This window comes from Dunckerocampus dactyliophorus, chromosome 12 (assembly GCF_027744805.1).
Source record: "Dunckerocampus dactyliophorus isolate RoL2022-P2 chromosome 12, RoL_Ddac_1.1, whole genome shotgun sequence".
Lineage (NCBI taxonomy): Eukaryota > Metazoa > Chordata > Actinopteri > Syngnathiformes > Syngnathidae > Dunckerocampus > Dunckerocampus dactyliophorus.
Window position 1 is genome coordinate 23,743,399 of NC_072830.1, and position 13,955 is coordinate 23,757,353.

Below are 13,955 nucleotides of genomic sequence, written 5' to 3' on the forward strand. Positions count from 1 at the left end.
TCTCAGTGTTCTTTTTGGGGGTTTTCTGGAGTAATGTTGTAAAGTTTTTCTTCCATTAAGTTCTAAAGTTTTTTGCCTTTGTGCTTAGGACGTGTAAACATATTATTCCACCTGCACACACTTCAACACACCATTAAGTGACACCTGCAATTGGAGCCCCTTTCTACGCTAATGACGTTACTTTTAAATGTACTCGCTTGCAGTGATGTAAACATGTGTTCTCCCTCACTTGATCTGACACCACTGTGTTATCTGATTCAATTCCTGAGATAGGAGCTGCATTGGGTCCATTTGCTGTTCCTCTCATCCCATCTGTTCTTGTAGGGAATGCTGCTAGCACCCGCAGGAAAAGGGAGAGGATGTGTATTTGGCTGCCACGCAGCCTGCAAACTGCTGCAATCTGCCCTCAGCAGCAGAGAAACTAAATTGACTTCTCTCGCCTTCTATTGAGTTAGTGGCCAGATCTTGTTTCCTTCTCCTTCACTTTCCGTCCATCGGCTCTCTGTCAGTGCCTCATTCACTTCCTCTCTCTCTCTCTGTCTCTCTCGCTCTCTCACTCCCACACACACACACACACACACACACACACACAACCTCAGCCATTAAGAAGCACCTGACTTCTGAATGTCAGTGAGTTCATGAGAGAAGTACTGACTGTCTTTCTATGGTGACCCAAGCTTATTAGATGATGAATGCTTGTAATGTAACCAGCACAACAGATTTTCTGGTCATTACCATAAATCTATGCTCCCGGGAAATACCCATGCTTACTCCTCCTGTGTGACACGACTTAGCCAATGAAATTATTTATTCAATTCAGCTTTGCTTAGTTGTTTATGGAAGTTAACGTTGATGAAATGTATTTCAATGGAGCAACATATTTCATACAGCGACAGCACAAACAACTGCTATTGGAGAGATTTAGCACCCAAAACATATTGTAGAGCAGTGGTTCTCAACTGGTTTGGCTGCGGGACCCACCATCACCCCTCAATGACAAGCAGAGACCCAAATTGCGAGAATATTTCAACTCAAACTTCTCAAATGTTTTATATTTAAAGGGACCGTTTGCAACACAGTGTGAGCTGGAGCAGTGAGATGCTGTCTCTCTCTTTACGGCATGCTCTTGTCCAGCAGATATCTGCAGCTGTGCGTCGGACGGGCAGCACCTTAGGTTCCCACTTGATGCCCTTCCCCTCTCACGCGATCTTGACAAAATCGCCCATGAACATGGCACTCAACTCGTGGTGGCGCAGCAAGCAAATAGCACAGACAACAATGTGAGGTGCATTCACAGACGATGGTTCATTAAATTTATTTTTTTTTTTTTTACCTAGGCAAAGGCCCGTGACCCACTAAAAACGGCTTTTGGGTCTCGTCCCACCAGTTGAGAGAGCTTTGTTTTTGTATTTGTGTGAATATTCATGGCTAGCAGTAAGCTAGCGAGTACTAATTATTTTTATTTTTTATTTTTACAGTAGCCTAGCTGGCCTATGGCACATGGCTGCCTCTCACAGGTCAGTCCTGGTACTACGTCATGTAACCACCTGGCCTGATGTTTGGGGGGTGTTGGTCGGTGAAGTGTATAGGGTGCTATGTAATTTATATAGTACACCACACATTGTAAAAAGAAAAATTATGATTTTTACCCTTGAAAGTCCACTACATGGCCACAGTGTACTTTGACAGTAAGATGCATGCTTCGTCGTGTATTTTTACAGTCACATCATAGTGTATTTTTACCGTAAAATATATTCATGATAATGTACTTTTACAGAAAGGCGCGTGCATCATAGTATACTTTTACTGTTAGATCACTGTGTACTTTTACAGTAGGATATATTCACCACGGTGTACTTTTACTTTTGTAGTAATATGATGCATACATCCAAATGTACTTCTACAGTAAGATCATAGTGTGCTTTTACAGTGCGATGTACTTATCAGAGCGTACTTTTACAGTAAGATGCATTCATCATAGTGTACGTTTGCAGTAAAATGCATTTATCATGATGCACTTTTACATTACGATACATTCATCACGGTGTACTTTTACTGTAAGATGCATGCATCATTGTGTACTTTTACAATAAGACCAGTGTACTTTTACAATGTGATGCAGTCATCATAGTGTACCTTTGCAGTAAGATGTATTTATCATCGTAAACGTTTACTGTAAGATCATAATGTACATTTACAGGAAGAACACTGAGATGCAGCCATAGTGTACATTGTGTACATAGTGTACATAGTGTCCTTTTACAGTAAGATACATGCATCCTAGTGCACTGTAATGGTAAAATGCGTTCATCCTTGTGTACTTTTACAGTAAAATGCCATTCATCAGTGTACTTTTACAGTACAATGAATTTATCATAATGTACTTTTACTTTCACAGTAAGATTCATGCATTATAGTGTACTTTTGCAGTAAGATGCATTATGATAGTGTACTTTTACAGTGAGATGTACTCATCAGAGCATACTTTCACAGTAAGATGCATGCATTATAGTGTACTTTTACAGTAAGATCATGGTGTACTTTTATAGTGAGATGAGTTCATCACAGCGTCGTTTTACGGTAAGATACGTGTATCATAGTGTACTGTAGTTACGGTAAGATGAGTTAATTAGAATGTACGTTGACTGAAGATGCTTTTAACGTAGTGTACTTGTACTTTTACAGTAAGATGCATGCATGACTGTATACTTTTATAATACATGCATTGGGAGATGCGGGACTTGTAAAGTTGCTTATGTGACATGTTCGTGTTGGACAAGATGTGCAGGCTCAGCTGTCACTCACCATGATGGAGTAGACTAGAGCCACGATGCTGACGGGCCACACGGGGAAGAAGCAGGAGATGATGACCAGGATGAGGTAGTCCCGGGGCATGGGGCTCTCCTGCACGGTAGCGTTGCCGGTAGAGGAGCGGCTCAGGCTGACTTTGGACGGGGAGAGGGGCGCGGCGGCCACCAGCTGCCCGGCGGAGCCCGATCTCACGTTCATACCGTGGCCGTTGTGGTCGGCCTCTAGACCCTTGGCTTGGTGGTCCATGTTGACTGAGAAGGAGGAGGACATCTTGAGCCCATGTCCTCCTGCAGGCTCGGTGGTCACTGCCAGCAGCTTCTCGGTCTCCTGGAAGTCAGCCAGCTGAGCGCCCCCTCCTCCGCCTTCTCCCAGGTTGGACTTGAGGAAGTCTGCGTCCGTGTTGATGGCCATGCTCTTTGTTGCGTTACAACCCAAAAATAATTAATTTTGGCGAGTTTAATCTTGCTTATAGGCCATTTTCATTTGGACACAAGATTTTGCAACAGATTTGCTAGTGAGTGAAAAACAGTTAACGTCTTTTTAAAAGAGAAGAATCCCTCCACCTCTCCAATCACTCTTCATTCACATCCATTAAAGTCATCTCCAAGATCAGAGACGATGTGCTGGATCCCAGCAGGAACTCCATGCATTCCTCCTTCCTTAAAGTCTTTCTTTCTTCCTATTCTGTTTTCGTAATAAAGACAAGAATAACTAATAAGACTTAGTTTCTCTCGTCCATCACATACCTTCTCGCTCCTCCACTCTGCTGCTTGTGAGACTGGATGCAAGCCCTGTCAAGTTAAGCAAACTAAAACACTTCCTGTTTCCGGTCGTGAAACACAATAAGAGTATTGATTGCCAACTGCTTGTAAAGAAATGTTTAAGGAGGCGAATGTATGTTAATTTAATTCATTAAACTATCCATGTTTTATCGAGTTGTTGACATTTTTAAGACATGATGATACCCTCAATTCTACTGCTTAATTTTCTAAACCAAGTATGCACGGAAAAAGTAAACAATTGTATACTGAAGAGCAATGCAGCGGCAAAGCTACCAAAACAAAACTACAGTAATACGTTTTTTCATTGAAATTGTTTTAAAAATACATGCTTGTAATGACACAAAACATTATATATTATTACATAAAATGATGCAGCTAGTTTTTTATTTATTTTTCATCACTACTGGTATTCATAGGGCTTATTTTAAATTTCCTATATACAAAGTATTATTTTTGTAATTTTAATGATCCTAAGTATTGTTCATTAAATTCATTCATAAATTTTTATAATAGTTATAATTTGTTTATATACATACATAAAACAAAACTTTTTTTGTTGTTACTTTGTTTCATTTTTATTACTATCAACATTTTTATAAATTTTACAGTATACACTTTTTTGTGTTTTACATATTTTTCTATATATTGTAGTTTGTGACTTTTAAATAGTTTCACTAACAATTTAAAATTGAGCACATTCTGCTTTTTTGTTACCTGTTGCGGTGTATTACAAAGTTGAAAAGTAATTACATGTTTCAATTAATAAAGTTACAGCCCTAAAAGTATTTAATTATATTTTCGTGACATCTTAGCCAGTATCATCCACCACACCCTGTCTTATTTTGAAGTCAGGACTTCCTTTACTTCTGCAATGCCTTTGTATTACTCTGTCTAACTTGATGCTGTTCGTGATGGAGCAGGGCAGCCTAGCAGGGAGTCCCTCCCTTTCTCCCACACACACACACACGCGCGCGCGCGCGCATACACACTGCTGCGCCCCTCCCTTTCTCAGCATCAGCACCAGTATTTTATGGAAGGAAGCCAGCGGTGCTTTGTGCTGCTGTGCAGAATTGACTTTCTGTTCATGTTCCAGTGGCACAGTCTGGTGGCATGTCGTCAATCTTCAGCGCTACACACAGTCTGCTTTAGATAAATGACTCCTTCAGAAACAAAGTGGCGTAAATGTTTGAATGACAAAATACAACATTTTAGGCATATCTCATGTGCTCTCTGGAGAGCTCCTTTACTTGGCTTGGCTGCCTTCCCAAAGGTGGTGGCTAGGTGCTGGGTGGGAGCTTGCATATTAAAGCCTTTGCTTTTTTTTTCCTTCCAGAGATGCACTGCCATTGATTTTGGTCATCATTATACTTCTGCATTACAGTGAGCCCCATTTCCCTGAGTGACGCTTCTCTTCTCTCTGACCTGCTCGTGGGGTTTCCCTCAATGTAAGCAGCAAAGATAATATTTTACCAATATGTTGTTATTGGGGTTTGTCGTGGTGTAGAAATGCACCTCTCATGAAGCCAAATAAAGAAAGCAAAAGAAAAGAATCCTAAAGTCATGTTAAAGGAATACCTTTTGGACGGTGTTCCAAAATGGCCCATACAGGCCACTGTACCAGAAGACAAGATGTAGCCAGACAAACAGTAGCTACAGCCCACACGATTTCTTTTTATGAGTCTCTGGACTCCTCGTGAAGTTGTGCTGCAGCTTGGATTTATTACTCAACTGCAGAATGCCTCCTGAGAGCACACTGAGACAAGACAGTACAAGTGGATTCAGTGCCACCTCGTGGAATAAAGGACAAACTTCAATGCATGAAATACACATGACACATGGCAGTAACAATGGAAAAGAAAATGCAGTGTTCCCTCGCTCATTACGGTTCAACCTTCGTTGAGTCGCTGTTTCGCAGATTATTTTTAGTGCTTCTTTTTTTTTTTTTTAAATTACAGCATGAAGGTAGTTACAGGCCGAGCCTGCCCTTTAAGAAGAATTGCATTGTGGGAAGTTGAGTGTCTCTGCAGACAGACGAGTCTGCACCGCCCATTGTTTTCTGCTTCCTGATTGGCTGTAGACCATTGTCAATCAATCTCCTTCGTGCCCTACCGTGTTTTCTGTGTCATAGCTGGCTTGCTTGCTTGCTAGCTTGTAAATGGAACGTCAGCAATATGTTTTAACAAGGATACAAAAACACTACAGTACAGTGCAAGGGCGCCAGGACGAAAAGGCACGGTAACATACGCGTGAGTGACTTAATAATTTCTTGTGTCCAACCTGTAGGTTGATCATTAAAATTCAAATGAAGGTTTGAACTTTTTTGAAAGAAATGTGAGAAAATGTTCTTGTCTGTGTGTGTATGGTGAGGGGTTTTACAGCTTTAAAACATACAATAATTGTAAAAAAAAAAAAAATTGAAGTTGGCTACTTTGCAGATTTCACTTATTGTGGGCTATTTTGCCCCCCCCACCCCCACCCACACACACACACGATAAACGAGGGAACACTACTCAAACATGGTGAAATAGGTCCAGAAATGAATGTTTAGCTCAAAACATGCCCTTGTACTTGACCCTGTCCTCCTGGTTCTTCTCCTCCATGCGCATGTTCAACACCGCCAGTTCCTTCCTCACCGTCTTTTTCATGCCAGGTTCCAGATCCAGAACCCTGCTGAAGTCCTGCCGGGCCTCGGCCTCATTCCACACTTCCACGTGGGCCTTTCCACGCAGGTAGAAGGCCTTTGTTACACCTGAGGAAAACAACATAAACACCTTTCATGGAAGGCGTCATTTCACTAATAGGCGTTTAGAGGACATTCTTGGTAATAAACTGCAATAGTTTTGACACCCCCGCCCTTCATGTATAGGCTTAATCCCAGCTAAAATGATCGTTTACAATTTTAAAAATATCTTACTCCAAACAATCGTAATACTGTAATGTTTGGATTCCTTTTATTTTAGTTCCTTACAACAAGGGGTGGATCGAGCTATACTTGCTTTTTAACCACACATTCATGTCGAACGTTTGCGTAGACAGTATCTCACAAAAGTGAGTACACCCCTCACATTTTTATTACAGTATATTTTCTCAATAAACGCTACTATAGAAATACAAATTGAATTTACTTTAGAGTAGTCAGTGTGCGGCTTGTATAGTAGTATAGATTTAGTATCCACTGAAAATAAGTCAACACAGAAATGATTGTCCACATAACTGGCAACACAACTGAGCACCAAGACGATTGTGTCAAACGTGGTGGTAGTGTCATGGTCTGGGGCTGCATGAGTGCTGCCAACCCCTGTGAGCTGTGGTTAAATGGAGGAAACTTCCAGCATGTATTGCGACCTGTGAAACTGTTTTCCAACATGATAAGGAGCCCAAACACACCTCCAAGATGCTTTGTTGAAGCTTGAAGTGTTTTACTGAGGAAGATGAGCATGAAGGTGATGGAGTGGCCAAGCAGAAGGAAGGCGAATGAGTGCAAAGTGTCTAATGTTATGATGGAAGAGTGCAAGAGGATCCCAGTGACAACCTGTGCAGCTCTGGTGAATCCCATCCCCAAGAGGATTAAGGCAGTGCTAGATAACTAAATAGTAACAGTTTGAACACATTTTGGACATGTTCATGATGAGGTATACTCACTTGTGTTGCCAGCCATCCAGACAGTAATAGCTGTGTGTCGAATCATGTAGTATATTGCTTTCCCAGCTGTACACTGACTTCTTTAAAGTATATCCACATTTCATTCCTATAGTGCTGCCCCTTAAGAAGATGAAGTGTTTACTGGTTGAATCATTTTGGGTGAGATCTTTACTGGTCATGACTCATATTGGCCGACCAGTCCAGGCTGTACCCTGCCTCTCGGCCAAAGTCGGCTGGGATAGGCTCCAGCATACCCCCGCGACCCTGGTGAGGACAAGTGGCATAGAAAATGGACGGGTGGACCATATTAGCAACCACTTGTTGTCAGGCAGAGTTTGGTAGGCTCAATAATAGCCACGCCATAGAAAAGCACTGGCATGTCACACTCAGCTGCTCTGTTTTAAATTAGGAAAAAACATCATACTGGAAAGAAAAGGACAACAGCACCATCTAGTGGGGTGATATTGTCTTACATCTTGCATAAATAGTACATTCACAAACAATTCAATTCTTTCATACAACCAAGGCAGTCTCTTCTATGGTGCCTTGTTGCAATGTGACTAATATGTGTGAGTGTGTCCAACCTGGGTGCTGGTTGATGATGTCACTGGTGTGCTCTATGACCTCATAGTACTCCTCCATGCGTAGAAGACACTGGCAGTAGTTGAGTGTCAACGTGTGGGCCATCTTCTCCAGCTTCAGCCATGGAGCCTCCCATGCTTTCTCCTAACACACCCAGTCATCATGTCACGTGCGTTCTAACCATCATGTTCTCAAGGTGTGGTCACCTTTGTCTGGACGTTCTTGACGCAGATGATGGCTTCCTTGTATTTCAAAGTGGCCTCTTGGTAGCGGCCCTGCTTGTAGAGATGGTTGCCCTGACCGTGCAGCACAGGCACCACCTTCAGCCTCTCCTGGTCACTCAGAGCCCACGACTCTCTGTTGTACTCACTCGGCTGCAGCACCTGTCACACGCACATGCACGCGTGTCCTACAAATACCTAAAGTCTCCATGTTGTGACTGCTCCTAACCTGGATCAGCTCTAGGACGAAGAAGAGCGGCTTAGGCTCCTTCATCAGCTCATCCAGGTCTTCATAGCCGAGGGTGTGGTAGGCAAACATGTTGGCCATGCCGCATGTACGGATGTGCCAGTCCACTGGGTCTTTGCCCTCTGCGATGCGCCTCATGCTCTTGGACACCAGAGGATAAATGCCAGTGTGCTTAAAAAAAAAAAAAAAAGGTAAACGTGGCGATTAAATGAGCCGTTACATTATTCATTTACTGCAGAGCAGCGATGGAATTTATGTACTGTGTTTATATGATGATTTATGGTGCCACTTCCCTGGAATCGTAACCTTTCACACTTATTGCAGTGAAAGCGCCAATCAAAGGGCCGGCCAGTTAATTAAACACGCTTTGCACTTGATGAATAGCTTTTAAATGATTTTAACCCTCCATAGTCAAGGGACCACAGCTGCAGTATATGGCCTTCATTGGGAGACAGTAGAAAGCTCAATTTTTCTCACTAATAATAATACAATATATTGACATTTATTTCGATAGTAATCATTCTTATATTTTTATTGCTGTTTGTAAATTAAATCCTAATCAAAATATATTAATTTATCATGGTAAATAATAATTATTAAGTGTCTATTTTAAATCAAATTTAATTAGAATAAAGTTTAAAAAAAAGTCTCAAGGCCTATGGAATCGTTGAGACTTTTGATATCAGTGAAAACAAAAAACAAAACCAAATCAACAACATCAATTGATATATAAGATTCGCTTTTCTACTATTTACCATTATAACCTTCTCAGTGTTAAAGTGCAATAATAAGTTAACCGCTATGCATTTGAAGACATACTGTGCATTGTAAGTCGGTGCTATGAGATTTTATTTTCTTGAAAGAAATACTAGTTCTTTTCTTTAGGAATTTCAGACATAAATAAGACTCGTGTTTGTTGCTATAAATGTGTTCCCTGGGGAGCGGAGTGAGTGGTGGACAGGAAGTGACGTCAGGAATTTAGAGTTGAGTTTTAGCTCGCCGTGGATTATGGCCGCAAGAGTAGCCTGTGTTTTTATTAGGGATTTTTATTAGAGATTATTGTGCCTGTTGTGAGATCATTCAGGCCTGCAATAAAAGCCTGTTGTTCTGGCGATAAGTCTGGTGTGTGTTTGCCTCACTGAACGTTACAGTGACTCCTTATATTTGTATTTTACTCCATTCAGACATTTTCATGCTTGAACATGCTTCATTTAGGCAACAATGCGTACTCTTTGCTTAAATATGCATATTTTTTGAGTAATAATAGGCCGAATTCAGCCACGAAACAGCACAATTTATTAATGAATATATTGGAAAACTGTGATAGAGTGAAGCCGTGACATTCAAACTGCAAAATGGCGAGGGACGACTGTGTTATGCTTTTAGAACACACCGTTACACCTCCAACAAGGCGAAGCTGTTACGCAGTACCTCACACTTAGCCAGGAAGTATCATATGTGTCTCATTTAATTAATAGAGTGGGATTATTCATTGATTGATTGATAGATTTGGTTTCTTTAGGAAATTACAGCAACATGTTTGCTCTCCACCACTTTGTACTGCACCACCCTGCGTGTGTGTGTGTGTGTGTGTGTGTGTGGAGTGGGCCAGAGGAGGGACTAAACACTCTGAGCCCCTTCAAATCTAATCAGAGTGGAGGGGAGTCCATCGTGCTGATTCAGCAGGAATTCGAGCCGATTAGACAAAAGTGAGACTGGTGCAGATTAATGACAGTATGACTGTTCCACCCATCTGTCTCTCTCTCTCTCACACACACACACACACACACACACACACACACACGCACACGCATTCTAATATTACACCTCCACCCAAATGGCAAATATTTTAGATGTCTGTGAGGGACGGCAGCTTTTAAAATAGAAAGAGGTCACACAGAAAAAATATTATTTGGAGTTTATATGAGGACAAAGTAATGAATTGGTAGTAAGTAGTTAATTCATTATTAAATACATTTAAATTGGATTACAGAAATAAAAATGTCCATCAGTTATGAAATGATTTAATTATTTTATTTGAGATTATGTTTCACAATTTCATTCATGTTTATACTTCATATATTATACTTTACCGTGATTGTAATTGTCTTTCTATTTATTTCGTTTTGGCACGAAAAATACCTGCAATGAGTCTTTATATCTAACATGAGCCAGAACAATGTCAAATGATATGAAAATTAATATCAGTATTGCAGAAAAACAGCACCATGGTACTACCTCGGTGTCTTTGTCAGCTGTTGAGTTCCAGTTTGGGCTTTTTGGCCACATTAAAGTATTCCAAAAGAAGTAGCAGACTTAATGAAAGGAGCGTGAAGAGAAGAAGATTTAAAAACAAACAAACAAAAAAAGCAGTAAGATTCCAGTGGTGTCCCAATACTTGGTGTTGTCAATTCTTATGAAAGGATAACTTCTTTTTACACTTGTATGACAAGTAACACTATAAAAGGTAAGATCTGAAACGTGACTCAACATCAGGGCTGGGCATCATTTGAATTTGAACGACTCCGATTCCGATTTCTCGATGGCGATGCTTTTAAAAGGCAGGGTCATAAGAGTTTGGGTGGTCTAAATGAGGCTGCCAACTAGTTTCCTTTCTGGGTGAAATGTCGGAACTTCCCCATGAATTTTTTAATATGAACTATTTATCAACTTTAGTATGAATTTCTCACTGATCTATTTTCACAGGCTTACGCTGTCACAAAAGATGTTTACTTTTAAAAAGCTCATGGAAAAACATTTGCACGTACGCTGTGGTTTATGTGTTGGTGAGTGCAGAATATCAAACGACTTGTAAAAGGTTCGTGCAAGTTATTTTTTTATGACATCCGAGTAAACAGGATGTAGTGCACATCGCTCTTCTTTTGAAGCCCCGAAGTGTATTGTGTGGGTTGAGAAGGTCTCTTGACTTTTGCTAAAAGAGACTGCTGACATACATGAATCCATCCAGCTACATATAGCATCTTAGCATATCTCTGTGCTGGTTTACAGAACGTCAAAGTGGCCCTTGCATCCTTTCATTTTTCAGTATGTTGCCCTTGCTGGAAAAAGTTTGGACACCCCTGTTGTAATTTTGAACAATCCCAGGAGAGTCGGACTGTTAGTCCTGGTTCCCATCGATGCTCGAGACTCCATGCCCAGCCCTACTCAACGTTCCATTATTAGAGTTGAGACTCTTTTATTGTTTTTGTGCCTTCTTCTTTTTACACTTGTATGCCAGTTAATGGTGTTAACTCATTCAATACCAAAGATGTAGTTATATGGTTTTATAAACCCCATCCCTCCAACGTGTTCATACGTCTTTTACGTTTTTTTGCGAGGTGATGACGCAACTCTCGCTAATGCATTTCACTTCAGAGCAATTTTATGCCATAAAAACGGCCACAAGGTGGCAGAAGTACATTTGATAAAAGCTTGGCAGAGATCATGTCGACGGAAGAAATACACATGACAGGAAGGAGGAAGTGAGAGAGTGTGGAACTGATATTTTCCTGAAACTTAGATATGTTCTACTGCTGATTTATTAAAGAACGCAAGAAGGTAGAAACAAACTTTTTTTCTGGTGAAAGATGGGAGTCTAATCATTCTTTCGGTAGGTTCCATGTTTGTATAGCCATAGAACACAATATTCAGTGTGCCTTGAACGATCAGTCAAAATCATCTAAAATGGTGAACCCTGAAGGGGTTGTTATTTGGAAAAAATGGCAGGGATTGAATGAGTTAAAAAGTTGCTGTACTTTACATGACCTGTACCGTTAATACAGGTTTTATGAAGGTGACACTTCGACCCTGGACAGCCACCGTCTATAGTCTCCCGAGACACACACAGAGAAATAAGCGGCTGTGGTCTGATACTGTTCTACTCACAATGGTATCACACCAGAACTCTGCCACCTCACCGATCCTCATGGAGGCCAGCAGAGTCTCCCAGATGTCCAGTTTGAACATGTTGCCAATGACAATCTCCATGGGGGTGCCCACCACTTTACTGTCATCAATCACCGTGCGCTCATCGTCACACAGCATGGTGCGGAAGTGAAACGTCACCTGAACAAATCAAACAAGCGCCACGGCGTGACGTTAATGTGGGGAAAGGGCTCATTTGGAAGAGACTTCCTGCTGACGTCATTGTAGAATTAGCCAACACAAATACAAAGGCAGTAGAGTAATCCAGCATTTTGTGGCGGTCGTGTCGCAGCAAATACTCTCTGTTACATCACAGGTGTCACACTCAACAAATAGCCCAGATTCCACTAGGCTAAGTTGTTTCTCACTCTTATTAAAGGTTAGGGTCAGTTGTTATACTCTTATGTACTCAGAGCAGGGCTTCTCAAATGGTCTCAAGTGTGGCCTAAAAGCCACATAGTAAAATTTAAAAAACAGCAAAAGTGGCGAAATGTAACGAGGAAAAATAAATAAATAAATAAATAAAATAAATAAATATATATATATATATATATATAATGGTATATCTATATCTAATGCTGCTGCTATAGCTCGGCATGCAGGCCCATAATTGTATTGAAAATATTGTGTCCATTATAGGAATTTGCTGATGTACATCATATCCAGTGTCGCCCTCTACTGGCTATACGTATGAAATGCAGATTTTCCTGGCGAGTTCTGGTATTATAAATTAAGCTTGTATTATAATAAAAAGTCATTAAAATATTTTACCCCTCAAAAACTCAACCCATGGCATCGCTTGCATTGAGCTTCAAACCGCTTCCTGACTTTTCCATAAATTTATTTGAATGAATATTTTAAGACAGTAAGTTTGTGAAATTAAAATGTCATTTAAAACCCTCCTTGTGATCATCCACAACATCATTAGCGTCAATGAAACATGTCTTACCTTTGCACCAGTGATGAACTTTGGGATTTGTCCAGTCCCTCCATGCTGGATGTTCTTCTTGATGCCCTCGAAGCCCAGCAGCAGTGTGTCTTGCATATCTGACATCATTTTCTTGTATTTGTTTTTCAAAATATGTATCGCCTTCTGTTGTCATTCATGTGTGTGGAATGAGTGAGTCCATGAAAGTGCATGCATCCCTGCAGGTGGATTAGTTTAGTTCGGAATAATAGGATTACAAACATGGACATTGTCTGTGTTTGTGTATCAGCCAGACTGGACAAACATCCAGAAGATAGACTTAGACTCACAGTGGGGAGGACGAGTTTTTACTGTTTTCTCAAAATGGTGATGGGCAAGCCAAGAAGTCATTCTAAATTCGCTTTCAAGAAACTTATTTTTTTTTTCCCATTTTTATTACCTCAGCCAAGTGCAAATTGCACAAGGAGAGAGGTCGTGTTTTTCTAATCATTGTTTGTTGTTTGGCTACTTACTGCATTTCCAAAAATAATGTCCTGTGCTCTCATATGCACCGTGCCTCAGGTATACACTTGAAAAAATAAACACTGTACCTCAAACACAAGCAAATAGTATAAAAAAAAATAAAGTGACTGAGTCTGTGTTATATTTTATATAATAAATATTATTATATTTACGATGATAATAATGTATTTTCTTGTCATTTTGTATTTTTAAATTAAATAAATTAATAATTTTTGTGTAAAAAAATATTTAAAAGTGCATGGTATTATTGATGATGGTTACAAGTCATTGTCACCATCTACAGGACTGGAGTGGAA

The 13,955-nt window shown here is 40.4% G+C and overlaps 2 protein-coding genes across 3 annotated transcripts in view; both read right to left on the reverse strand.

Annotated features, from left to right (window-relative positions):
- Window positions 1-3,228, reverse strand: part of trarg1a (trafficking regulator of GLUT4 (SLC2A4) 1a) — a 13,045-nt gene extending 9,817 nt beyond the window's left edge. Inside the window, exon 1 of the mRNA XM_054793887.1 lies at window positions 2,806-3,228. Coding sequence (XP_054649862.1) covers window positions 2,806-3,222 — 417 coding nt within the window. The 5' untranslated portion in view covers window positions 3,223-3,228. The remainder of the gene's footprint in view (window positions 1-2,805) is intronic.
- Window positions 3,229-5,198: 1,970 nt separating this feature from the next.
- On the reverse strand, window positions 5,199-13,380 carry aipl1 (aryl hydrocarbon receptor interacting protein-like 1). Of its 2 annotated transcripts, XM_054793884.1 has the most exons (7): window positions 13,159-13,380; window positions 12,171-12,350; window positions 8,268-8,456; window positions 8,024-8,200; window positions 7,820-7,961; window positions 6,227-6,342; window positions 5,199-5,346 (listed from the first exon to the last, which is right to left on the reverse strand). In XM_054793884.1, the coding sequence occupies exons 1-7, from the start codon at window positions 13,264-13,266 to the stop codon at window positions 5,314-5,316; spliced, it is 945 nt and encodes a 314-aa protein (XP_054649859.1). In that variant the 5' UTR covers window positions 13,267-13,380; the 3' UTR covers window positions 5,199-5,313. The 2 variants fall into 2 exon arrangements, with proteins under 2 accessions (XP_054649859.1, XP_054649858.1); XM_054793883.1 differs by lacking the exon at window positions 5,199-5,346 and having other exon boundaries at window positions 5,353-6,342; window positions 13,159-13,374.
- Between the last annotated feature and the right edge of the window lie 575 nt (window positions 13,381-13,955).

Excerpts from the sequence above, each read along its gene's own strand:
- aipl1 (XM_054793883.1), bottom strand. The coding sequence starts at position 13,266 with ATGATGTCAGATATGCAAGACACACTGCTGCTGGGCTTCGAGGGCATC. Across the intron at positions 12,351-13,158 it reads AGTTCATCACTGGTGCAAAG|GTGACGTTTCACTTCCGCAC; the intron begins GTAAGACATGTT and ends TGATTTGTTCAG. Across the intron at positions 8,201-8,267 it reads TCGTCCTAGAGCTGATCCAG|GTGCTGCAGCCGAGTGAGTA; the intron begins GTTAGGAGCAGT and ends TGCGTGTGACAG.